The sequence below is a fragment of the Bufo bufo genome, chromosome 9 (genome assembly GCF_905171765.1).
Source record: "Bufo bufo chromosome 9, aBufBuf1.1, whole genome shotgun sequence".
Taxonomy (NCBI): Eukaryota; Metazoa; Chordata; class Amphibia; order Anura; family Bufonidae; genus Bufo; species Bufo bufo.
Genome location: NC_053397.1, coordinates 224913099 through 224940755, shown reverse-complemented (window position 1 = coordinate 224940755; position 27657 = coordinate 224913099). Strand labels below are relative to the sequence as shown.

General features: G+C 46.8%; 1 protein-coding gene and 1 long non-coding RNA gene across 2 annotated transcripts in view; one reads left to right on the top strand and one right to left on the bottom strand.

Annotated features, from left to right (window-relative positions):
- Nucleotides 1–287: 287 nt before the first annotated feature.
- On the bottom strand, nt 288–15934 carry KDM4A (lysine demethylase 4A). Its single transcript, XM_040407843.1, has 22 exons — nt 15691–15934; nt 12725–12902; nt 9966–10141; nt 9402–9516; nt 9060–9253; nt 8914–8963; nt 8547–8650; nt 8322–8459; nt 8033–8214; nt 7549–7724; nt 6410–6672; nt 6175–6295; nt 5905–6086; nt 5252–5444; nt 4697–4773; nt 4564–4619; nt 4337–4445; nt 3808–3993; nt 3551–3718; nt 3321–3440; nt 3074–3166; nt 288–1034 (listed from the first exon to the last, which is right to left on the bottom strand). Exons 2-22 carry the CDS (start codon nt 12860–12862, stop codon nt 894–896), a joined length of 2982 nt encoding a protein of 993 aa, XP_040263777.1. The 5' UTR covers nt 12863–12902; nt 15691–15934; the 3' UTR covers nt 288–893.
- A 161-nt stretch (nt 15935–16095) lies between these two features.
- Nucleotides 16096–27657, top strand: part of LOC120979222 — a 59574-nt gene continuing 48012 nt past the window's right edge. Inside the window, exon 1 of the long non-coding RNA XR_005774258.1 lies at nt 16096–16119. This is a non-coding gene — a long non-coding RNA (uncharacterized LOC120979222). The remainder of the gene's footprint in view (nt 16120–27657) is intronic.

The window sequence follows — 27657 nt, the reverse complement described above, 5'->3', positions numbered from 1 at the left end:
TTCATGGGAAAAATAAATATGGGCACTCCCCGTCTTTTTCCTTTATTTGTCCCCCTCTTGTATTACATAAGTAAAATCACAACCCTCGGATGCCTTCCCTTCCCCCATGGGCTGTCTGGGGGGAGCCCCAAGCCAGCCTAGATGGGTGTGAGGTGGGCCCCACAGGAGGTGCAGGGGCTTTTGTGATGGGGTGTTGGTGATGCTGAGAGGCACCAAGTCCCTGTGCTCGTTTCCGGTACACAGGCCCCAGGATGATCACTACTGACACAAAGGTTTTGATTATTTCAGAACAGACATTTAGCTGCGAGATGAGAGGTAGACAGACGTTTAACCCTTCTGTGACCATTGCGTCTCCTCAGACAGCGCCAACTCCTTGCACGAAGCATCAATGCAGTTTATTTAATCCATAGTCTCCTGCTTTAAATATCAAAAACAAGTCCGAATTCCTAATGCAAAAGCGTATCAAAAACAAAAGCAACAAAGGATCAATCAGGAAGAGGGACACCATGTGACAGGAGACGCTGAAGCCAGTCAGGGCGTTCATATTTAATGTTACTATGTTTAGGCTCCAAAGGAAAAAGGAGGGGGTGCAAGGACGAAGAGGGGGTTGCATCTCCAAGAATAGAGACTACAGGTAACACTGTTTCTGGGGGCAGGGCCCGACGAGCCCCCGACAGCTCCAGGAGACACAGGGAGATCTGGGGGAACCCAGGAGTTCATTCATTCTTTATCCCTTGCAAAGCATGAAGACAGGATCCGAAGATAAACCTTATTCCAAAGTGAAAAATGTCACAGTAAAGAAGACAAGGTCCGAAGTGAAGGAGACGATTGGCCAGAGTGTTGTGCTGCCCCGATTCCAGTATGGCGGAGGGGGGCAGCAGAGGCGTGAAGCTTCACTCCATGATGGCATGGTACAGAGCCGGCTCAATGTAGTCCTCCCGATACTTTGAGTTGATGACCCTCTGTCGTTTCACCTCCTGCTTCACTTCCTTTTCTGCAAAGATTTCTGTAAAGCGCATGTCTGATGCCACCGACTGCCGGGCAAGATAAAATATATATCATTAGGGATGAGTCCAGAGGTAAAAAGGGAGGCAAAATTATTCTACTAAACATGCTAAAAAATAAATAAAAAAAACTGGTGCAAACTACACCCTGAGCATTCAGACACTGAACAAGCAGGGACTATGCTGATGATCAGCACTGCCTTCATACTAGGTGCCGTAGAGTCAGGAACTTATGTGCAGATCCTTCACTCTTTACAAAGCCAGAAGTGGATATAGATGAAAAGCCGCAAGACCCATTCCTCTTCTGTATAAGCGCCAATGTTTGCCTCAAACTCCACGTGATCGCAGCCTAATGTAAACTGAACCCAGGAGTGGACAAAAGATTTATAAATCAGATACTTAAAGGGGTTCATGAACCAAGTGCGTATAAAAAGTCTCAAAATTTGATTAACTTAAACTCCTTCCAACCAACAATATACTTATCACCCCCTCCCCCAGTCTGTGCCAATGTGGGCAGCACCCATTTATTATTTTCAGCCTACAACTCTCAAAAGCCCTTGCAAGCACGCGGTGTGGCACATCAATTATAGCTGCCACCACTGGCAAACATCACGACCGCCATCTACACCAGTTCACGAGTAAATGTTGGCTTCTGGCACAAGAAGCATCAAATTATCAAGAGTTCAAACCAGGGCTGTGGAGTCGGGGCTATTTTTGGCTGGAGTTGGGGGGGGGGGGGGGGGGGGGGAGAGAAGGGGGAAACAAACAAAAACAGGTGTGTGTATATACAGTACAGACCAAAGGTTTGGACACACCTTCTCATTCAAAGAGTTTTCTTTATTTTCATGACTATGAAGGCATCAAAACTATGAATTAACACATGTGGAATTATATACATAACAAACAAGTGTGAAACAACTGAAAATATGTCATATTCTAGGTTCTTCAAAGTTGCCACCTTTTGCTTTGATTACTGCTTTGCACACTCTTGGCATTCTCTTGATGAGCTTCAAGAGGTAGTCCCCTGAAATGGTCTTCCAACAGTCTTGAAGGAGTTCCCAGAGATGCTTAGCACTTGTTGGCCCTTTTGCCTTCACTCTGCGGTCCAGCTCACCCCAAACCATCTCGATTGGGTTCAGGTCCGGTGACTGTGGAGGCCAGCTCATCTGGCGCAGCACCCCATCACTCTCCTTCATGGTCACATAGCCCTTACTTTCAAAGTTTTCCCAATTTTTCGGCTGACTGACTGACCTTCATTTCTTAAAGTAATGATGGCCACTCGTTTTTCTTTACTTAGCTGCTTTTTTTCTTGCCATAATACAAATTCTAACAGTCTATTCAGTAGGACTATCAGCTGTGTATCCACCTGACTTCTCCTCAACGCCACTGATGGTCCCAACCCCATTTATAAAGGCAAGAAATCCCACTTATTAAACCTGACAGGGCACACCTGTGAAGTGAAGACCATTTCAGGGGACTACCTCTTGAAGCTCATCAAGAGAATGCCAAGAGTGTGCAAAGCAGTAATCAAAGCAAAAGGTGGCTACTTTGAAGAACCTAGAATATGACATATTTTCAGTTGTTTCACACTTGTTTGTTATGTATATAATTCCACATGTGTTAATTCATAGTTTTGATGCCTTCATAGTCATGAAAATAAAGAAAACTTTGAATGAGAAGGTGTGTCCAAACTTTTGGTCTGTACTGATGTATGTATATACATACACAACCTCTTGGGGTTTTTTTTGGGTGGGAAAAGATGTTAATATTTGTATGTTTTTACAAAACTGATTGTTAATATTTGAACTTAGGAAGTTTAGAAATGTTAGAATAAAATCAGTTTCTGGTCTGTCAATCTAAGGGCCCCTTGCAGACGAGCGAGTGTTACACTCCGGACTCGCAGCGCAGCTCCCGTCCTGACCTCCCAGCACTGCCGGGGGTCGCATAGCATTATATTTATTTATGCTGCTATGTAACCTTTACAGTTCTGGAATGTATTGGATAACACTGACAGTGTAATACAATACATTCCAGAACTGTAATGAAGGGTGTATCCCGCATACACTCACCAGACGAGTCTTTACTTTCTTTGGTAATTCTTCGTCGAGCGTATACACGTCATCTCTTTTTGCAGGTACATGAGATCCATCTTCAAATTCAATCTAAAAATAAAATGTCAAAACTGTAAATCGTACTTAAAATAATCTATTCGACCGGAAATACACCACAATTTTTTTAAATCCAGAATATCTAAATTCAGCATCATGGAGGAAAAAAGAAAAAAGGATGGTTTCTGTGCTGCTGCTCTGCGCTCACCTGATACATCTGAATTGTGTGCGATGCAACAAACTTAGCACCATAGACAAGTCCATCCGTCCAGCGCACCTGCACGACCTCCCCGGCGGGGGGTGGGCCCAGATTAAGACAATCACGGCTCTGTCAGGGATTAAAAGGAAATGATGAAGCCGCGCTAAATACAGAGAAAACCTCTTGCAGCCGATTCAGGGAGAGAATCAATAGAAAGGGGATTCCCACGCATTTCTCACCACAATGTCCTCTGGATACAGATTGTCACTGAAGGAGCCGTCGTCAAAGTTGACCTCATAAAAAGTCTCCTTTGTCAGGTTGATGACCTCACATTGGTAGTAGCGGCCGTTCTTATGTTTGCCGATCACGCGCTGCCCCACTACAATGTCTTGGCGCGAATCACTGCCCTAAAATTACATGGAAGTCACACAACCATGAGCCCAACATCACCAGAACAGTCCAAGGCACTGACACGGCCATGACGCCCATGTCTTACCTCATTTTGGGATGGCTTGTGTCTGGAGCAGGTTATATACACCACAAACGGCCAATCATCCGGCTGCATCATTACTCCAGCAGCTTGGGCACAGGTGGCGTGGAATGAGGTGGGACATCGACCGTGAGAGCACTGGACACAGCACCCGGCCACCCGCTTTCTCCTCTTCTTACAGAAAGCACATTTCTAGAAAGACCAAGCGCAGGTCACAGAAGATAAGGGCTCTGTTTTACAATCTTTTTTTATTGCTCTAATGGATCCAATTAAAGGGGTTATCGGAGAATTTACATTGATGACCTATATTGATAGGCCATCAAGATCCTGGGTGTTGAACCCCCGCCGTTCCTGGCGGTCAGTCCTGTTCAACTCCCTGCAGGTCAGAGCAGAATGCAGGATCCGACTACAAAAGGCTCGTCGTCTGTTACCATAGAGGTACATAGCTCAGCATAGGCGCTGTATGCACAAAACGGGGAGTTTGTTTTGTTTTTAGTTACAACAGAAAGTCTAAGATGTCCTGATGGAAACGTACCAGTCTGAATCTCATCAAGGGGATTTTGCTGATGTCTACAGGACGCCTCTCTGCAACGTTCACAAATTTGGCTTCAGCCACTGCCACGGCACACATCACATGCACCCACCTAGTGACATAGATATTAATAATATTCACAGTGAAAGGACAATGCACGAATGTTCAAGTACACAGAATAGACCTAATGAGGTGCACACACGCTTTCTGCAGAGGTGATGAAAACCTACCGGTTATCATTGGCCTTCTGTAAGGCTCCACCACGTAGAGAACAGAGGCAGCAATCCTAAAGAGAAGACAGTAAGATGAAATAATGGAAATCCTCAGTATCCCAGACAAACCTAAAGGGCGCGGGGGCTTCACCTCAGACATGGCGTTTTCTTCACACCTGGAGCAGACCCAGCCTTCTACCGCTTTATCTTTGGGCACTCCATAGCAACCTGGTAGAAAAACACAATGAGGGTTATTCCTTAATAAAGGAAGAGAGGCAACCAATTTATAGAGACTGGCTATGATGGATTCTCCGGAGGGAAGGACATTCTTTACAGTGGCTGTCCACAGGGGGGGGGGGGGGGGGGGGTGTCAAGTGAGCCTCCCTCCACCCCTACGTAAAAGTAGCTGTCTACGGCGGACCACCCTTCAGACCTGCCATTAAACCCATATCCCGTCTGCTTCAGCCGCAGGGAAACATTAGGACATAGTCAAAGTGCAATATCCTAATTTTAGGGACGCGATACTCATTTGATAGTCTGCTCGCATATGTTGGGAGTAGTTGTCCAGACAACCTTGGTCCATATAAGGGACATTTCTGAATAGGTTACGATTCTCTCACCTAAACCTGTCTAGATTTGGCTGCTGATCGGCACCTGCACTAATCAAGGAGCCATTAGGCTACATGGGGAGAGGAGCGGCACTTACTGGCATGGACGCACACGTGGCAGCTTCTACAGGTTATGAGCAGGCTGGTCCCATCATCCTCCAGGAATGGAGCAGACAGGTTGATCTCAGAATTGCTGCCAGTGATTGTAAAGCACATCTCTGGGATAAGTGGCTTGGTCTTCAGGTGGAATCCAACAGGGGTCTCAGTCCTGTTCGTTTCGGCACGGTCAGACTGGGGGAACAGAGGGGAAAAATGTCAAGACTAAGACTTCAAAGAAGTTATCTGCATGATCCAACAGTTTACTGAGCGCTGGCTTTATAGATCACATACGAGGCGGAGAAGGTTTTACAGATCTCCTGATACACGACATTTACAATTCTGCTGGAGGCCTCATGGGACCAGACAGCCCTGCGCTTCTAGGCACAAGCAGTTTATTATCTGAAATGGACTCCTGTCCATCGCCTGGCATCACGATACACCTCCTGTACGGCTGGGCAGCAGAACAGACTCTGTATAGGTGCTGACCCAGCAGTGAGGAAAATAAATCCTTTAGCACAATACCAACATTCTGAATGCAGCTCTGGATGTGAGTGGAGTATAAGACAGGATAAAATGATAGGTGCATGGAGTGTAAAGCAAAGCATTTGCATTGACCTCTTCGTCTGCCCATCCCCCTCTGGTATTCACCCACCTGATAGTAAGTCCGGAAGAGCATGCAGATGGAGCAGTGCGGAGACACCTGAGACATGGCTAGATTGTATTCCCTCTCCACCTGGAAATTTGGGGGTTTGTTCCTCCAGAGCTGAGTGAGGGGTTTGGCCCATGCCTCAGTCTCTTCAAATTCTTCATCCATAAGCATCTGGTCCGGCTGATCTACAGAAAGAAAAAAAACGGAAGAAAGTGAAGCAGCCGGAATATATCATTACATCCATTGGAATGGCTAAAGGAGCTAGACACATACCGTCCTCACTGCCGCTATCCTTCATCACCAAGGGGTGGTAACGGGGGAGCTTGGAGAGGGGCTGCCGGCGGCTCTTGGAATTGAAACTCTCCTGAAGAGAGTCCATATGATTCTCTGCCACCTGCATCATAAAATAGCATTCACTTCCATCTAGAACACTGAATGCAGAATCGAATCCTCCCACTTGCTGCTGTACAGTCAGCGCCCCCTTCCCCACGTCCCTCCTGCCACGTACCTCTTTCAGCTCATGCTCTGTAAAGCTGCCCATAGCACTGGTCGTCTTCCACATGGTGGCTTTGTTCTGCCCTTTGGCATAGCCGTGTATACTGCGAGACTTCTTGTGGCAAGATCCATGTGGATCCTCAGAGTCTGTATCCGATGAATCCGAGCTGTCTTGGGAGGATGAAAAGCTCTCAGCGCTGGTGGAGGGGCTCCCGGGGTTAGAGATGGCATAACTTTCAACATTTTTTAAGGTTTCAAAGTGCTGTCCAGAGGACCCTGGAACCGAGAGACATAGGAATTCCCATAAATGGTAGAAAAAAAAAAAATAATAATCTATAGACACCTGAAGACTAATCAAGGGGTAAGAGCCCATTAATTCATTTTTTTAATTTGCAGCTCTGCTTAATCTGCACGTATGGACTGAGAGCAAGAACCACCGTTTTGGGGGCGTAAAGGGCATGCTGAACTTGAGCTGAAAAACTTTTGCTGCTATAGAGACATAGCAAAAGTATTGATCGTCAGCAGTATGGGTGCCGAGACCCCCACTGACCGCTCACATGGGACGCCCTCTCCTCACAGCAGAGGACAGAAGTGAGACGAGTGCATAGACTTTGCTTAAGGGAACAGACTCAATACAAAGAGTGCGATATGTACGGTCTAGTGATCGTGGGGGTCTCAGTGCTGATCAAAACCTTTGATATGTCGCTAATAAGTTTTCTGAAAACTCAGTGACGCATTAATGCTTTGGGTTGGGGGGTGCTGTTTGGACATTATAGTCTATGGACAGATGGGCTTATTTAGGCAGAACCAGTGTAAAAGTAGACAATCAAAAGGAGTAAGTCTGCATAATTAAAGGGGTTCTGCACTTTGTTTAAACTGATGATCTATCCTCTGGATAGATCATCAGCATCTAAATCTGCGGGGGTCCGACACCCGGGACCCCCACCGATCAGCTGCTTTTGATCTATCCAGAGGATAGATAATCAGTTTAAACAAAGTGCAGAACCCCTTTAAATGTAATTTTCTAAAATGGACCATGTAATAGATCTGCCTCCAGTGGAAAGCACATGTCCTTGTTCCTCACGCACCGTCACCACATTTCTACCATTGTGTCACAGGTTTCATTACAGGGCCAGCAGCACCGGGCAGTACCTGCTTCAGTCTCATCTTCCAGGCAGTCTTCCACTTTGGGCCCTTCTACACAGGGGGTCTCTAGGTCACACTGGTCAGGACAGAGTTCATCCTTAAATTCTCCGCTCTGGTTCAGCTCCTTTGGGACCTCCAGACACACCCGGTGGCGCTTGGTTCCTATGCGTTGTTTGATGACGCTGAGGAGAAGAAGGCAAGTGAGTGACTAAAGCCAAGACACAAGACAGCGCTGACCACTGGTGATTTCTAGTGGCGCCATTACATGACAGACATGGACAGAGCATGGCAAATCTACAATCACCCGTCACAAGGGGGCGGTCTCGGCCATAAATCTATGGGGGTAAAATTAGTATAAGAAACGGATTACTATTGGTGAAATGCGTTAGACTGAGAGACATCCACCGTAGGTTCAAGCCTCACCGGATCATCAGTCGGGCCCCTCACTAACTGTCTTGGAGGAGAAATTAGGGGCCTTATCGCTACTGACCTCTTCTTTTGATCTGCATCGGCTTGTTGATCATCAGTGAACTCAGCCGCCTCTGGCGTGGGCAGCGAGTGGTCGATGACAGTGACGTCCTTTCCAGCCTGCCACAGTTTATATCGCTCAGGTTGGAACTTGTGAACAAAGACGTCCATGGAGATTTTCACCATGTCCTTCCTGCAGGAACACTGCAAACAAGAAGCAGATAATGAAAGTCTATAAACAGCACAAGAGCAGCATTGGCCATGTTGCCGCCTCATTTTCAGGAGAATTTTGTATAGTTTTAGACACGTACCAGAACAGCCTGCTTTCCATACTCGATCCACCTCAAAGTGGCAAAATTTGTTGACTCGGCGCAGTTGAAGCCATGGTTAAAGCCAGCATGGTAACCATAAGGGAAGGTGATCATGAACTCTCCGGCTTCCTGCGTGATCTGAAGGAAAATCATTGAGGATGAAGAGAACACAAATGCTGAGGCATCTCCTCCCGATATCACATACAGCACTGGGAAACCGCTCACCTTATTGAAGGGGATGCCGTACTTCTTGAGGATGAAGGGAGAGATGACGGTCATCTTGTGGCGGAGGAAGGCTTCGCAGCTCTGAGCACTGCCAGGGAAGAAACCTGCACCACATGAAGAGGGGGACAATGAAACACTGAGACCAGGTCCATGGCTGCTGATCAGAAAACTCGCCCTCCCTGACAGCTGCCACATACATATGGAATAGGCGGTGGGTGATGAGGCCCTCAGAGCTCCAAAGAGTCAACTGGTATCTGCTCCAGCGGACCCCAGTGGTACCAGTGCCTCAGGTGCTGGATTTAATGTGAGACTTTAACCTCACAACAGATTACCAGATGTCAGACCAGAGAATTCTTCCTGGACTTACCTTTGGCGAGCCGCTCCAGGCGTTTGCCATGTTCTGGTGGAATGGTGTACCTGGGAAGAGAGGATATATAAATACATATACGCACCTGCCATACATACACACCTAGGCAGGATAGCAGTGGGACACAAGGTGGCCACGACACTCACCATGACTTGGGTTCCCCGAAGTGCAGATAATTGATGCTGTACAGGTCCATGTCCTCCGTGTGCCAAGCAAATGAGGTTTTCCACATGCCGAAATACAAATAGGGAGTGTTGACGCCTTCTATGGTGATGCCGCCCTCTCTCTCCACCACATCCAATATGGTGTTCAGGTGGCCGATATTCCACTCCTCCACGTTCTGAGGGCAGAGAATCAATATTAGAGTCTCCTCCACTCACCTGAACCTCTCCGTCCCATCTGCACCCCATAACAGAAGACACCTGTGTTATCAGTGTCATAGTGAGGGGTGCAAAACTCCCTTTATTCTCAGCAGTATGGGCCCTTACCTTGTCATACAGGGACCCGTTCACATCTGCCCCATAAATGGGGGCATTAAAGGTCAAGTTCTTCCAATATTTGCGCTCCAGATCTTCAAAGTCAGCATAACGGGGAGTGCAGAACCTGCAGAGACAGAGGGATCAGGATCAGTACAGGATGAGTAACGTATCTACACAGTGACTGCACCAGCAGAATAGAGAGTGCAGCTCTGGAGTATAATACAGGATGTAACTCAGGATCAGTACAGGATAAGTAATGTATGTACACAGTGACTCCACCAGCAGAATAGTGAGTGCAGCTCTGGAGTATAATACAGGATGGAACTCAGGATCAGTACAGGATAAGTAATGTATGTACACAGTGACTGCACCAGCAGAATAGTGAGTGCAGCTCTGGAGTATAATACAGGATGGAACTCAGGATCAGTACAGGATAAGTAATGTATGTACACAGTGACTCCACCAGCAGAATAGTGAGTGCAGCTCTGGAGTATAATACAAGATAAGTAATGTGATGTGTATGTACACAGTGATTCCGGATGATGTTGCAGAGATGACAATGATATCACTTACTTGTCGCTGTTTGCAATCCTCCTGAATTCCTTGACAGTCATCGGCTTCTTCTGGATGTTGTATTGAGTGAAGAGTCCGGACTGTCCAGTGACCACTTGCTGAATGGGCGCTGGAATCACCAGGTCATCAAGGTCATCGTAGCAGACCCGAGGTTTCCACCCCTTAGGAGGAACCACCTAAAATAGAAGTTAGAGATGAAATCTGCAATTTTGTGCCTCTCGGAAACACATCTCACCTCAGAGAACACATCTCGTTCGCAAGTCTTGGGTGGCGCAGAAGTTCCATTCCACCTATTCTACGCAATCAAGAGGGGCGAGTGTGTTGGTACATAAAACTCTCCCCTTCATGTCAAGGGACGTCTACGTCGATGACGAAGGTCGATTCGTATGTATTGATTGCTCTGTATTCCACTTTCAAATGTTGCTGGTGGCTCTTTATACACCTCCCCCATATTCCTGTGAGGTTGTTAAAGTATTGTCTTTTACCTCCAAATTTCCAGACACGCCGATATTGATAGTTGGCGACGTTAATATGTTCTTAGACAGATCCCTAGATACGTTCCTATCTGATGGTGGGGCTTCTGGCCCTTCTCTTACATCGTTAGCCAGGGCGCTTATAGAAGTGGACCTGTATGATTTATGGAGGACCAGAAATCCCGGAGTGAAGCCGTACTCCTGTTATTCTCCCTCGCATGACTCGTTCTAGAACTGATCTAGTTGTAGGGTCTCCGGTAATGATGGATAGGGTCCGGAATATTAAATACTTACCCCGCAGTATCTCTGACCAGTCTCCTGTATTGCTAATGTTGGATTTAGGGAATGGTATATTAAGTCCAAGACAGACGTGGCAGTTGAACCCTTTCTGGATCCAGTTAGTAGATAATGGAGATGTAACATCAGCTTGCCCAACCCCTTCCTTTATTTTCTGGCAGCTCAACTGCAACACTTTAAAGGTTGGGGTATGCTGGGAAAGGTGGGACGGAGCGGACAACTGGTAAAGTGGGCGTCTGGGTATTGCCCTCCTATTTCAATTCTAGAGAAAGATTTACCCGACTCTTAAATCCCTTCCAACTATGGGATTAATGAGGGAATTCTGGGGAAAATCTAGGGAAATTCTTGGAGACTCGGACTTGACTCCTGTTGGGAATAATTCTAATTTAGGCTACTTTCTCACAAGCTGCCCAAAACGGATCAGTTCAGCCCCAATGCATTCTGAATGGATAAGGATCCGTTCAGAATGCATCAATTTGGTCTCAGTTGCGTTTTTTAGATGGTCACTAAAACGCAGCTTGCAGTGTTTTGGTGACCGTCTGACGATGCGCAGCCAAACGGATCCGTCTAGACTTACAATGTAAGTCAATGGGGATGAATTGTTTTTCACTGCCCTCTGCCCGCCCGTTTACTCCCCTCCTCTGTCCTTTTCCACTGCAGCTGCGCGGTCAAATTCGTAGCGGGCGCATGCACAGTAGGTATTGTGATGCCCTGCCAGGAGCGGGCATCGCATTGCGCATGCGCCCGCTACGAATTTGACCGCGCAGCTGCAGTGGAAAAGGACAGGGGAGGGGAGTAAACGGGCGGGCAGAGGCACACGGAGGGCGGGGTTATGAGCCGTTGAGGAGGTGCTGCCTGGGGCTCGGAGGATTGAGACGCCGCCCTGGGCACTTGAGAGGGCTCATTAACATAATGTTAAAAGTTCATTTTTGGCTAAAAGAAAAGTCAGTTTTCCACAACAAAGGTACCGTTTTTAAGTTCTGGGGGGCACATATAACACTATTCGATCAGTCTAATATGCCCAAATGTGGTGACAGACTCCCTTTAAGGCAAAATGGGAGGAGGATGTAGGCCCCATCACGGACACCCAATGGGAAGACATACTTGCACTAACTCCTACTCTGTCCCTTAGGGAAGCAGCTAGACTATCCCAACCTTTTATGATACATAGGGTATATAAAGCCCCAATCTTTTTATGGAAGGTGGGATATAGGTCTGACTCCTTTTGTCCGAGATGCAGGGAGGAAGGGGCTGGTTTGTTCCATATGATGTGGAGTTGCAATGGATATTGGACAGGTATAGTTAACTTGATAAACAAAATATATAGTGCCAATTATAAACTGGATCCCAGACTGTGGGGTAACCATTCTAGGGGGAGCACCCTTTTCCTTGCAACTTGGAGGGTGAGCCATCCCAATACTTTCTACATGGATCCCAGACTGTGCTTACTTGGGATATTTGATTCAGATAATTTGCAACCGTATATTATAGTTGGAATCAATAGGATTTTGTATCAGGCGCGCAAAACTCTGGCTGCTAAATGGATACAGCCGCTTCCCCCGAGCATCCCTGAATTTATTGCAAGAATGAATGTAGTTATACGGTTGGAAAGGGGAATTTATTTGAAGCGCAATTGCCTTTCAAAGTATGAAAATATCTGGGGCCCATGGATAAACAATTCTGGAGTTTGTAGCCCATGGCTGACTTTCCAAAGTGGTTTTAGGATTGTTACTGGGTGATCCCGATGGGTAATTAAAGGTTGCTTGGGGTTATTTAAATTGTGTTTGCATGACTTTATATTCAGAAAATGGCCTACTGGTCAGCTACTACAAATATTCTGTTATAAGAGGAGATATATTCCATCTCTATATAGAGGCATAAGATGGTTGTCTCAAAGTGGGTGGGGGTGGGGGGTAAATCTCTTGGGGGTCTGTATACAAAGAACTTTGTATGTTGGCAGATAAAAACAAAACAAAAACAGGCATTTACCTTGGCCAGGCCTGCACGGTGGGCCCCTTGGGATTCAATATACGCAATGTACCGCTTAAAGTCACGGAACTCCTCTGGCGTAGGATAGAATGTCATGATCCTACAGCCGGAGTTTGGGTTGTCGTTTTCCCCCGCCATCCTGATGACGTTGCTCACTGGGCTCTTCGGCGTCCTAGGGCTGGGGAGCAAAGACAAGGGATTAGTGGTCTGCTTGTCCCGTAACAGGGGAGGTAATGGAGGGCACATCACATATTACACTGTATACACAACCGCAGCATCATGTGGAGCAACGCAACCTCGGCTGTCAAGCTGCCACACACAAAACTTTCAATTACTATTCTTTGAGAGTTATAAACAAATTGCTAATAGGAAACTGTCAGTAAGTTGCTGTTGACAGATCTCATTAAGCGATACCCTGGGAGCCAGTGCAAGCTTTCAGAGTGCCAGTAATGCAAGATACAGCAGATGTCACATCTTGGAAGTCTCTTAGCACTAGAGCTATGTGACAGTCATCCTCTCCCCTGAAATGGCTGATAACAGGGGGCAATAGACTGTATTCTCCTGTCCTACAGTCATCCTCCCCCCTGAAATGTCTGATAACAGGGGGCAATAGACTGTATTCTCCTGTCCTACAGTCATCCTCTCCCCTGAAATGGCTGATAACAGGGAGCAATAGATTGTATTCTCCTGTCCTACAGTCATCCTCTCCCCTGAAATGGCTGATAACAGGGAGCAATAGATTGTATTCTCCTGTCCTACAGTATCCTCTCCCCTGAAATGGCTGATAACAGGGAGCAATAGACTGTATTCTCCTGTCCTACAGTCATCCTCTCCCCTGAAATGGCTGATAACAGGGAGCAATAGATTGTATTCTCCTGTCCTACAGTCATCCTCTCCCCTGAAATGGCTGATAACAGGGGGCAATAGACTGTATTCTCCTGTCCTACAGTCATCCTCTCCCCTGAAATGGCTGATAACAGGGAGCAATAGACTGTATTCTCCTGTCCTACAGTCATCCTCTCCCCTGAAATGGCTGATAACAGGGGGCAATAGACTGTATTCTCCTGTCCTACAGTCATCCTCTCCTCTGAAATGGCTGATAACAGGGGGCAATAGACTGTATTCTCCTGTCCTACAGTCATCCTCTCCTCTGAAATGGCTGATAACAGGGGACAATAGACTGTATTCTCCTGTCCTACAGTCATCCTCTCCCCTGAAATGGCTGATAACAGGGAGCAATAGTCTGTATTCTCCTGTCCTACAGTCATCCTCTCCCCTGAAATGGCTGATAACAGGGGACAATAGACTGTATTCTCCTGTCCTACAGTCATCCTCTCCCCTGAAATGGCTGATAACAGGGGGCAATAGACTGTATTCTCCTGTCCTACAGTCATCCTCTCCCCTGAAATGGCTGATAACAGGGGGCAATAGACTGTATTCTCCTGTCCTACAGTCATCCTCTCCTCTGAAATGGCTGATAACAGGGGACAATAGACTGTATTCTCCTGTCCTACAGTCATCCTCTCCCCTGAAATGGCTGATAACAGGGAGCAATAGACTGTATTCTCCTGTCCTACAGTCATCCTCTACCCTGAAATGGCTGATAACAGGGAGCAATAGACTGTATTCTCCTGTCCTACAGTCATCCTCTCCCCTGAAATGGCTGATAACAGGAGGCAATAGACTGTATTCTCCTGTCCTACAGTCATCCTCTTCCCTGAAATGGCTGATAACAGGGGGTAATAGACTGTATTCTCCTGTCCTACAGTCATCCTCTCCTCTGAAATGGCTGATAACAGGGGGCAATAGACTGTATTCTCCTGTCCTACAGTCATCCTCTCCCCTGAAATGGCTGATAACAGGCGGCAATAGACTGTATTCTCCTGTCCTACAGTCATCCTCTCCACTGAAATGGCTGATAACAGGGAGCAATAGATTGTATTCTCCTGTCCTACAGTCATCCTCTCCCCTGAAATGGCTGATAACAGGGGGCAATAGACTGTATTCTCCTGTCCTACAGTCATCCTCTCCTCTGAAATGGCTGATAACAGGGAGCAATAGATTGTATTCTCCTGTCCTACAGTCATCCTCTCCCCTGAAATGGCTGATAACAGGGGACAATAGACTGTATTCTCCTGTCCTACAGTCATCCTCTCCTCTGAAATGGCTGATAACAGGGGACAATAGACTGTATTCTCCTGTCCTACAGTCATCCTCTCCTCTGAAATGGCTGATAACAGGGGACAATAGACTGTATTCTCCTGTCCTACAGTCATCCTCTCCTCTGAAATGGCTGATAACAGGGGGCAATAGACTGTATTCTCCTGTCCTACAGTCATCCTCTCCCCTGAAATGGCTGATAACAGGGGGCAATAGACTGTATTCTCCTGTCCTACAGTCATCCTCTCCCCTGAAATGGCTGATAACAGGGGGCAATAGACTGTATTCTCCTGTCCTACAGTCATCCTCTCCCCTGACATGGCTGATAACAATAGACTGTAGTCACTAGCACAGATATAACAGATCACAGGTGTAGAGCTCATGTCGTGGCCCCAGAGCCTCACGTATTCCCACTGTTCAATAGGAGATGTGCACGGACTCAAGGATCGACCGAAAACTGTATTTATGGATTTATTAAGATCGTCAACATATTTCTATTTTTTGGAAACTACAACTCCCAGCATGCGTTTCACGAGATTGGCGGATGAGGATAGGGCTCCAGCCACTCCCGAGTCTAGTACAGCTGTGATTGACAGCGAACTCCGGAAGTGACGGCAGAGGGAGGCGGGGCAAAAACCATATTCCTACGTTCTGATTGGTAAAGAGCCGTGGACCGGAAGTCAGAACAGGGAAACGTGCGCGGCTCTCCTATTGGCTGAGGCCCGAATCACTTCTCTAGGGCTCCCCGCGGGCTCCCTCCCCGTGTTCTGTGATGTGGTGAGCTCGGCAGAGGAGCGGGGACTGACCTGTAGGCGGCTATAAGCCTGACGCTCGAGATCCAGACTCGCCGGTTTTTTTTCCTCCGCCGCCAGGCCCCAGACACCGCAAGCGAGTGTGGAGCCGAGTCCCCGGCCTGACCCGCGTGCGGATCCCGTCCAGCGGCCTCTGTGCCCCTCGGGTTTCTCACGTATAATGTAATTACTCGGAGCTCCTTTCTCCGTCGTCTTTCGCTTTCTGCAAATTGCGCATGCGCTCTGTTCTCGAAGCAAACCGAACGCAGGCGACCAATCCCCGAGCACAGACGTCCTCTTCTAGGGCATCGGCCGCCTTGCTGAGGAGAGCTGGCCGCTGATTGGCTGTCGCGCGCAAGCATATGGCGTCCCGTCCAGTCACAGTCGGGCTGAGTATTCTAGGGGCCCAATCCAGTGCTCGGGGCGTGGTCAGCGCGGGCTGTGGTGAGTGAGAGCGGCTGTTATTGTGTCTGTGCTCGGGTGTCGCACAATGGAGACGAGGACGTGAGGGGGAGGAGGACGGGGGGCGGCCCGGGCTGCGAGCACATCCGCCTCTGTCTCCATAAGGCTACGTTCACACTAGCGGTTTTCTTTTCCGGTATTGAGTTCCGTCACAGGGGTTCAATACCGGAAAAATCCTGATTAGTTTTATACTATGCATTCTGAATGGAGAGCATTCCGTTCAGGATGCATCAGTTCATTCCCTCTTACGTTTTTTGGCCAGAGAAAATACCGCAGCATGCCACAGTTTTCTCTCGGATCCGGCATTCATTTCCATTGGAATGTATTAGTGCCGGATCCGTTCTTCCGGTCCGCGCATACGTAGACCTTTAAATCTGTGAAAAAAATTTATACCGGATCCGTTTTTTCCGGATGACACGCAGAGACGGATCCGGTATTTCAATGCATTTGTCAGACGGATCCTGATCAGTGTGTCCGGACGGCTCTGCCTGCCGGAATCCTCTGCCGCACGTGTGAGAGTGCCGTAAAGCTACTTTCACATCTGCATTTTCAATTCCGCTATTGAGGTCGTCATAGGATCTCTATAGCGGAAGAAAACGCTTCAGTTTTGTCCCCATTCATTGTCAATGGGGGCAGAACGGAATGCACCAAAATAAATTCCATTCCGTTTTGGTCGCGCTCCTATCACGGACAGAATAAGGCCTCATGCACACGACTGTAAGTATTTTGCAAAAAATACGGATGATGTCCGTGTGCATTCCGTATTTTGCGGAACAGAACAGCCGGCCCCTAATAGAACAGTTCTATCCTTGTTCGTAATGCAGACAATAATAGAATATGTTCTTTTTTTTTTGCGGAACAGAAACGGAATGCACACAGAGTACCTTACGTTTTTTTTGCAGTCCCACTGAAATGTATGGTTCCGTATACGGTCAGCAAAAAAAAAACGGAACGGACATGGAAAAAAAAATACGTTTGTGTGCATGAGGCCTAATGCTGCAAGCAGCGTTTTTCTGTCCGCGATGTGGTGCGGAGCAAAACGGATCCGTCCTGACACACGATGTAAGTCACAATTGTGTCAGAGAAAACGGATTCGTCCCCCATTGACTTTCAATGGTGTCCATGACGGATCCGCCTTGGCTATAGAAGACATAATACAACCGGATCCGTTCATGACCGATGGATGCAGTTGTATTATTTTAACGGAAGCGTTTTTGAAGATCTGTGACGGATCCGCAAAAAAACGCTAGTGTGAAAGTAGCCTTATTTGGTTTTTCTACCTCAGGCTGCAGCAGTGGTGAAATATCATGGAAGTGTCTGTTACTATAGGGTTTGGGCTCCGCGGTACGACCTCGCTGTCACCGCGACTTGTGTCCGTCTGCCACGTTTCTCTACGGTAGAAGACATTTTTTTTCACCTTCTGCAGCTTTTTTCTCTGTGAGGAAACCGAAATCTTCTACTGTTGATTGTAGATCAGGAAGCAGGCGGCACTGCCCACCTGGACATAGGGCCGGGGCGGACCGCTCGGGGGCCGCTTCCTCCGGATACTGACCACCTGTACTGGGTTTGTCGGGGAACTAAGTGGACCACGTGTTGCCGGGGAGGAAGCGCTGGGCAGCGCCGCCTGCAGCTTGTGTCTTCATCCACTGTATTCACCGTGACTAAGGTCAAGTATAGAACAATCCTCTAAAAAGACCTCGGCGGATTCAATCAAAACCTAACTAATGGTTAAAAGAAGAAACCCACAAAGTGCTCAAATCAACGGTGGTGAGACGTGGGCTGAGGGTGACATTTCCCCGAGCCCAGTCAGTCGTGGTTCTTGTGCCCGCCACTGGAGGATTTGTCTATCCATCGGACATCCCTCGGTTCTTCAAACCGTTGACCCTCCGTTTGTATATTTATCCCCTGATGAGTCCCCAGAAGGGATGAAACTTGTTGGGACATACTAAGGGGCAGGTTCCAGGTCGTCCCTATTGGGGCGGGTGCTCCGTATTTCTGCGCGGCAGCGATGCTTTAGTCCCTTTCCCAACCACTTTTTAGGGTATTAACTTGAGGGCTGTGTAGATTTGTAGCAGGAATACGGACACCGCCTTCTGTTATTCACAACCATCGGAGTGTCCAGGACGGGTGAAAGGTAGAAACACCAGAGGAGCGGTAACACTAGTCCATTTATTACCGGTTATTTTCTACCCGAATTTTTAGTATTTTTTTCACCGTTGATTTGAGCACTTTGTGGGTTTTTTCTTTTAATAATTATTAGTAAAAGTTCAGTTTTAATTTAATCAGTCAAGGTCTTTTTTGAGGATTCGTTCTCTCTCTGTGAGGAAACCCCAACGTTCCGCTCGCCTGGCGCTCATGTGGTTTTGTCGTGACGAGAGGACGACTGCATGTCTCCCGGCCCGAAGAGGGGCACACCGCTCAGCCGTACCTCACCCCTCGGGTGTGCTCACTGCCGCCATTACCGAAGCCCGCCATACACATCTGCCTCCTTCTGTGCCATTCACATCCGCCATGACTGGAAGAGCTGCTGTGATCGGGAGCTTTATTGCTGGGGGTCCGGGTGCTGAGACCCCCACCCATCGCTAAGAGGACAACCTGCGGCCCCACGTCTGCCCTAGAGTAGAGGGGGTTAGCGGTGGGCGAGTAATCGCTGGGCGAGTAATCACCATTTCACTGGATATCGATTCTGATTTTATCCAAATCATAGCATCGGTATTAGCCCCGCCCTCAAAGACCACATGATCACTGCAGGAGGCGGGCACTGAATTGGTATCAGAGACTGGGACGTTTAACCCCCTAGATGCCATGGGCTATAGCATACACACATCACTACAGACAGGGGTTCTCTCCCCCACCCCTGTGAATGTAGCAGCGGAGGCCTGCCATAGTGCCTACTACGCGGTGTCGCAGGCCCGTCAGCCCTGACAGCGATGGGCTGTACGAGGAATACCGATGCCTTATAGGCGCAAACAAGAGACCGCAAAGGGACCGAATAAGGTTTATTAGAAAAAGTGGTGTTGGCTTGTGAAAGCCTTGAAATATGCAGCTCCATGTTTGTCACCGGACGTATAATAAAGATGGCCGATGCAAACAATGAATGCAAAAAATATCAACTATATAGTAGTTCCCCCTCAAAAAAAAACAAAAAACACCCATGTGCCGGTGAAAAGCACTCGCTGTCCCTCGGAAAAACAAGCCCTCCATGGAAAAATAAATAAGTCCTGTCTCTTGAAATGCGGCAACATAAGATTCGCTATTACTGTGCAAAAGTAGTAAAAACAGAGCGACAGATATTTGCTACTTAAAGGGGTTTTCCGGGATTAAACTTTTATGTTCCATTAAAGGGGTTGTCTCACTTCAGTAAGTTGCATTTATGATGTAAAGGAAGTTAAAGGGGTTCTGCACTTTCATTTAACTGATGATCTATCCTCTGGAGAGATCATCAGCTTCTGATCGACAGGGGTCTGACACCCGGGACCCGCGCCGATCAGCTGTTTCAGAAGGCAGCTTCGCTCCAACAGCGCCGCGGTCTTCTCACTGTTTACCGCTGGCCCAGTGACGTCACGACTAGTATCAACTAGCGTGGGCGGGGCTAAGCTCTGTTCACTTGAATGGAGCTTAGCCTTCTCAAACAGCTGATCGGCGGGGGTCCTGGGTGTCGGACCCCCGTCGATCAGAAGCTGATGATCTATCCAGAGGATAGCTCATCAGTTAAATGAAAGTGCAGAACCCCTTTAATACAAGGCACTTCCTAATGTATTGTTATTATCCATGTTGCTTTCTTTGCTGGCTGGATTCATTTTTCCATCACATTACACACTGCTCGTTTCCATGGTTACAACCACCCTGCAATCCAGCAGTGGTGGTCGTGCTTGAACACTATAGGAAAAAGAGTCAGCCTCTCTGGTGGCCGGGACCATGGGAGCGCACATGGGCCGGTGCTTTATCCTATACTGTGCAAGCACGACCACCACTGATGGATTGCAGGGTGGTTGTAACCATGGAAACGAGCAGTGTATAATGTGATGGAAAAATGAATCCATCCAGAAAAGGAAGCAATATGGACAATAATACATTAGGAAGCGCCTTGTATTAACTTCCTCTACATGATAAATGTCACTTACTGAGATGAGAGTACCCCTTTAAGGCTACTTTCACACTTGCGTTCGGAGCGGATCCGTCTGGTGTCTGCACAGACGGATCCGCTCCTATTAGGCTACATTCACACGTCCGTGGTGTGTTGCGGACCCGCAAATTGCGGGTCCGCAACACACCAGCCCATCACCCCCATAGAAATGCCTATTCTTGTCCGCAAGCTGCGGACAAGAATAGGACATGCTCTATCTTTTTGCGGAGCTGCGGACCCAAAATCGGGGCCGCGCTCCGCAATTGCGGCTGCAGACAGCACACTGTGTGCTGTCCGCATCCATTCCGTCTCCATAGAGAATAAATGGGTCCGCACCCATTCCGCAAAATTGCGGAAAGGATGCGGACCCATTTTGCGGACGTTTGAATGGAGCCTAATGCAAACGTTGGGATCCGTTCAGAACGGATCCGTCTGCATTGTCTTTAAGAAAAAATTCTAAGTCTGAAAGTTAGTCAGACGGATCCGTTTGAAATTGCACCATATTGTGTCAACGTCAAACGGATCCGTCCCCATTGACTTGCATTGTAATTCAGGATGGATCCGTTTGGCTCCGCACGGCCAGGCGGACACCCGAACGCTGCAATCGGATGTCCGCCTGCTGAGCGGAACGGAGGTCAAACGGTGCCAGACTGAGGCATTCTGAGCGGATCCGCATACACTCAGAATGCATTGGGGCCGGACGGATCCGTTCAGGGCCAATTGTGAGAGCCTTCAAACGAAACTCACAAGCGGAGCCCCGAACGCAAATGTGAAAGTAGCCTAAACATGCTCTGGTCATACGAACACACATCTAATCTGTAAACGTAATCTGCAGCTCATCTGTACCTTCTCTATACCAGACGTTGACCATTTGTAATCCATAAAATAAAAACCAGCGCCGTTCTTAAAAGCTGTGACAGCCCGACTGCAAACACGTTTCGGACAAATGAAATATTATATTAACTGTTTGAGGGAGCCCAGTCTGCCGTTCACCCCACGGTACCAAATGCTACAAATAATTCACTAATATGACCGGCTATACATTTCCTGTATTTTATTAATTCATCTTATAATTAAACATACATTAAAATATAAAAAATACATGAATTGGTGATCCAGGCTTATAATATGTGGAGTTCACACATAAAAATAAATTAAAATACAAAAATTGACCAAACGGATTATATCAAATCTGTGTTTTTTGGACGGTGATTCATTTGTTGTTATTCACATGGATTAAGCTGCAATTGATCCCAAGTGAAAATTAGACGTTTAAGTTGATGTTCAGATGCTGCATATATTCATGCGTTAATATGTCCTTTCACATGGGTAATAACCATAGGGAGTTTATCGGCTGGCGATTTTACAGTAGTAGTTTAAAGGGGTTCTGCACTTTGTTTAAACTGATGATCTATCCTCTGGATAGATCATCAGCATCTGATCGGCGGGGGTCCGAAACCCGGGACCCCCGCCGATCAGCTGTTTGAGAAGGCAGCCGCGCTATAGCAGCGCCACGGCCTTCTCACTGTTTACCGCCGGCCCAGTGATGTCACGACTTGTATGAACTGGCCTGGGCGGGGCTAAACTCCATTCAAGTGAACCGAGCTTAGCCCCGCCCAGGCCAGTGATACTTCTCGTGATGTCACTGGGCCTGCAGTAAACAGTGAGAAGGCCGTGGTGGTGCTGGAGCGCCACTGCCTTCTCAAACAGCTGATTGGCGGGGGTCCCAGGTGTCCAGAGGATAGATCATCAGTTTAAACAAACTGCAGAACCCCTTTAAGAAAAATACCAGTTGATAAAAAGCAGAATCTGTGGCATACATGTGCTGTGTTGTTTGATGGTTTATATGTTCACACTCGAGCCGGATAGTTGTCGCAGGTTTCTCACGGCTGTGATCCTCTCGGCGGGATTCTCCACCACTCGTGTGTGTCCTCGCTGTATGTTCCTTGTTGGGATCGCGTCACTCGTAGCTCGCTCAGAGGGGCTTCTGGGGCTACGCTCTCCGCCGCTTTAGAAGACAAGCGCACAAACCTCAGTCCCGCTGTAACGCCTTATGCCAGTCTGTGGTTTCTTCTCTTGTGCACAAAAAGAAAGGAAAGACACCGTCCTCAACATCTTCGTGTCGGCCCTCACAAACCAGACGCGTTTCAAAACAGAGATTGTTGTGAAAAGACTATAGACCTGGGGTTCCATCAAAGTCAGATCAAATCTATGGCCTAGATCACCTCTATAGAAAGCCCGGATCACTCAAATGATGTCCCATTCACATAGTGCGTTAATAATAGTCAAATTTAAAACATAATATAGGACGTTTGTATTTCACAAAACTTGTTCATGCATTAACCATAGCAACCATTGCATACTGGTACGTAGTAAGTGTTGTGCTATAGTATACAACTTTATCTCATGGCGTATGTATCACCTCATCTGTATACACCGCATGTGCTTGAAACTTATATAAATAGTAAAAAATAGTAATGGTATTATTTAGGGATCGACCGATATTGATTTTTTAGGGCCGATACTGATAATTTGTGAACTTTCAGGCCGATAGCCGATAATTTATACCGATATTCTGGGAATTTTCATTTTTGAGAAAAAAAAAAATTCCTACACAAATCTGCTGAAAATTAATATGTTTATTTTTGTGTTTTTTTTTTTTACTAACTTTTAGCCCCCTTAGGGACTAGAACCCTTGTCCTATTCCCCCTGATAGATCTCTATCAGGGTGAATAGGATCTCACACTGTCCCTGCCGCCCTGTGCTTTGTGCACACAGCAGCATGGAGCTTACCATGGCAGCCAGGGCTTCAATAGCGTCCTGGCTGCCATGGTAACTGATCGGAGCCCCAGGATTACACAGCTGGGGCTCCGATCGGAGGAGCAGGGGAGAGGGGATCCTGTGGCCACTGCCACCAATGAGTAATACTGGGTGGGGGGGGCGCACTGCGCCACCAATGTTTTTACTATTGGCCGGGATTGGGGTGGGGGCGCACTGCGCCACCAATGATTAATACTGAGGTGCTTGGGGGGGGGGGGGCGCACTGCGCCACCAATGAAGATAAGTCTCTCAATCATTCACATACAGGAGGCGGGAGCTGGCTGCAGAATCACATAGCCGGCTCCCGACCTCTATGAGCAATAGCTGCGGTCCGCGGCACCTGAGGAGTTAACTACCGCGGATCGCAGCTATCGCTCATAGAGGTCGGGAGCCGGCTATGTGATTCTGCAGCCAGCTCCCGCCTCCTGTATATGAATGAATGAAAGGCTTATCTTCATTGGTGGCGCAGCGGCCACAGCCCCTCCCCTCCTCTTGTCTTCTCTTCTGTCATTGGCGGCAGCAGCAGCAGCAGCACAGGGGGAGGAGACACTGCTTCCTTCTCCCCTGTGCTGCGGAGGGAACACGGAGAGCGCTGAGGGCAGCGCGTTCTGTGTTCCCCATACGTTATCGGTATATCGGCAAAATAGATGCCGATACCGATAACGTTCAAAATCGTCAATATCGGCCGATAATATCGGCCAAACCGATAATCGGTCGATCCCTAGTATTATTATTGAATGCATTGTTTGGTAACAAACATTGATTTATCACAATGTTGCCATATCATACATTGGAAGCCTAACACATCGGCTGTGTCTTGTCTGATGGTTATTTTAAACTCACTGGGACCTATCCCCTCTTTGTATTATTGGTGTGATTCACACTATGCGATTCTGCTACTTAAATGGGTGCTGCAGTTTTTTTTAAACTGATGTTTTATCTGGATAGATCATCAGCCTCTGATCGGCGGGGGTCCGACACCCGGGACCCCTGCCGAATAGCTGTTTGAGAAGGCAGTAGCGCCGCGGCCTTCTCACTGTTTACCACAGGCCCAGTGACGTCATGACTAGTATCACTCACCTGGGCGGGGCTAAGCTCCATTCAAGTCAACAGAGCTGATCGGCGGGGGTCCCGGGTGTCGGACCCCTGCCGATCAGATGCTGATGATCTATCCAGAGAATAGATCACCAGTTTAAGGTAACATAGGGGTTGCCTTCTCTAATTGTATAATCTACCATATATCCTCGATGTAACCTCAATCTAACTGTATAGCAATACTACATTACAATGTGTTACTTGTACAACTGGCAGATATAGGGTGGGGGGACAGGTGCAGGAAGTGTCAGTGTATACGGAAACACTGCACCGACACCTCGTGCACACTGTCCCGCCATCCTTTATAAAAATCTCCAGCTCCGCATTCAGGCCTTTTGGAGCTAGGGATCCACCTTCATAGGGCCTCCTAGTTTCACACCTAGACATTTGTGTAATGGAGTCTCCTCCTCTCCACTTGTATGTAGCCGTTTTAAGTGCTGCAAATTTTAAACCCTTTGGGTCACTATCGTGACATATTTTGAAGTGGTTGGACAGTGAATGTGTCTCAGAAGCCTTCTGGATATTGTTAGTGTTCAGCGATTTGTCTTCTCAAAGATCTCTTTGTACGTCCCACGCACGGTCTCTGACGAGGACACTCCATTATATATATGACCGACTTGCTGCTACATGCGAGTAGTTCTTTTATTTCCCTTTGGTAATCGTTGACTGTAGATTTCACTATATTGGTTCTTCCTTTGGAAGTTGGTCAGTCTACTGTTTTGGCAATTGCCGCACCTGAAAAAACCACTAAGTGCGAACCAATTCTTTGTCGCCATTTGTTGCTTGTGAATATGTCTAGGATTTTGAACTGTTGGTGCTATTTGTAATCCCAAATCGGGTGCTTTAGTGTAGACTATTGGGGGCCGGTCTGGAATGGTGGATCCCAATATTTTATCTTCCTGTAACAGATGCCGATGTTTTTGTATTATCTTGGATCCCTCCTTAGATTTGATGTTAAATGGTAAGACTAGTTTACAGGGATCCCATTTGGTTCGCTTTTTTTGGTTTTAATTCAAAGAAGGTAGTTCTATCTAATTGTTTGACTTCTCCCAAAGATTTTTCCAGTGTCTCAAGCGGATACTGTTTTTTAAAAAATTGGGCCTTTTAGGTTTTCTGCCTCAATCTCAAACTGATTGTTTTGAGTGCAATTTCTTTTTAAACGTTGAAATTGACTTTTTGGCACATTAAATAGCCATCTTGGAAGATGGCAGCTGGTGTGTAATACGAAACTATTTTTAGCTACGTCCTTGTGAAATGTACTGCAAATAAACCTATTTCCGTTCATTTCTATTTTAACCCCTTAGGGACACAGCCTTATTTCACCTTAAGGACCAGGCCATTTTTTACTTTAAAACGCTTTGACTTATCCAGGCCATTCTGAGATAGTTTTTTCGTCACATATTGTACTTAATGACACTGGTAAAATGAAGTAAAAAAAATATTTTTTTTGCATAAAAAAAATACCTAATTTACCAAAAATTTGGAAAAATTAGCAAATTTCAAAGTTTCAGTTTCTCTACTTCTGTAATACATAGTAATACCCCCAAAAATTGTGATGACTTTACATTCCCCATATGTCTACTTCATGTTTTAATTATTTTGGGAATGATATTTTATTTTTTTGGGGATGTTACAAGGCTTAGAAGTTTAGAAGCAAATCTTGAAATTTTTCAGAAATTTACAAAAAAATATTTTTTAGGGACCACTACAGGTCTGAAGTCACTTTGTGAGGCTTACATAATAGAAACCACCCAAAAATGACCCCATTCTTTAAACTACACCCCTCAAGGTATTCAAAACTGATTTTACAAACTTCGTTAACCCTTTAGGTGTTGCACAAGAGTTATTGGCAAATGGGGATGAAATGTGCGAATTTAATTTTTTTGCCTAATTTTCCATTTTAACCCATTTTTTCCACTAACAAACCAAGGGTTAACAGCCAAACAAGACTGTATCTTTATTGCCCTTACTCTGCCGTTAAGAGAAACACCCAATATGTGGCCGTAAACTACTGTACGGCCACACAGCGGGGCGTAGAGGGAAAGGTGCGCCGTTTGGTTTTTGGAGGGCTGATTTTTATGGACCGGTTTATTTACACCGTGTCCTGTTTCAACCCCCCTGATGCACCCCTGGAGTAGAAACTCCCTAAAAGTGACCCCATCTAAGAAACTACACCCCTAAAGGTATTCAAAACTGATTTTACAAACGTCATTAACCCTTCAGGTGTTGCACAAGAGTTATTGGCAAATGGGAATGAAATTTGAAAATTTAATTTTTTTGCCTAATTTTCCATTTTAACCCATTTTTTCTACTAACAAGGCAAGGGTTAACAGCCAAACAAGACTGTATCTTTATTGCCCTGACTCTGCCGTTCACAGAAACACCCCATATGTGGCCGTAAACTACTGTACGGGCACACAGCGGGGCGTAGAGGGAAAGGAGCGCCGTTAGGTTTTTGGAGGGCTGATTTTTATGGACCGGTTTATTTTCACCGTGTCCTGTTTCAACCCCCCTGATGCACCCCTGGAGTAGAAACTCCCTAAAAGTGACCCCATTTTGGAAACTACGGGATAAGGTGGCATTTTTTTGGGGACTATTTTTAGGGTACATATGATTTTTGGTTGCTCTATATTACATTTTTGTGAGGCAAGGTTACCAAAAATAGAAATTCTGAAATTTCATCTCCATTTGCCATTAACTGTTGAGGAACACCTAAAGGGTTAATAAAGTTTGTATAATCAGTTTTGAATATCTTGAGGGGTATAGTTTCTTAGATGGGGTCACTTTTAGGGAGTTTTTACTCTAGGGGGGCTTCAAAAGGGACATGGTGTCAATAAAAAAGGCCATCAAAATCGGCCTTCCAGAAACCATGTCGGTCCTTTCCTTTTGCGCCTCCCTTTTACTGATACAGCAGTTTACGACCACAAATGTGGCATTTCTGTAAACTGCAGTATCAGGGTAATAAATATTAACTTTTGTTTGGTTGTTAACCCTTGTTTTGTTACAGGAAAAAACGGATTGAAATGGAAAAGTGCCAAAAATAGCGGTTTTGGCACCGTTTTTTTTTTCCGACCGTGTTAATCTGGGGGGGTTAGGTCGTGGGATATTTTTATAGAGGAGATTCTTACGCGGCGATACCTAATAAGTCTACTTTTAATAAATTGTTTTTAGGGGTGCACCGAAATTCCGGCAGCCGAAAATATCGTCCGAAAATGCACCTAATCCACTTCGGCCGATATTGTTACATATCGGCCGAAAATATGGGGTGTGGGATTTGTCACCCACCATCTGCGGGCGGGCGCCGGGCGGGCGGTTTACTTTGTCACTGCATCTTTATTTTACCTTACAATCGTGACGCTCCAGTAACTAACAACTCTGCAGGCAGAGCGGAGGCCGGCGTAACGTCACTTACTCACGTGACGCGCCTGCTCCGCCTCCTTCATTCATAAAGTGGGCGGAGCAGGTGCGTCACGTGAGTA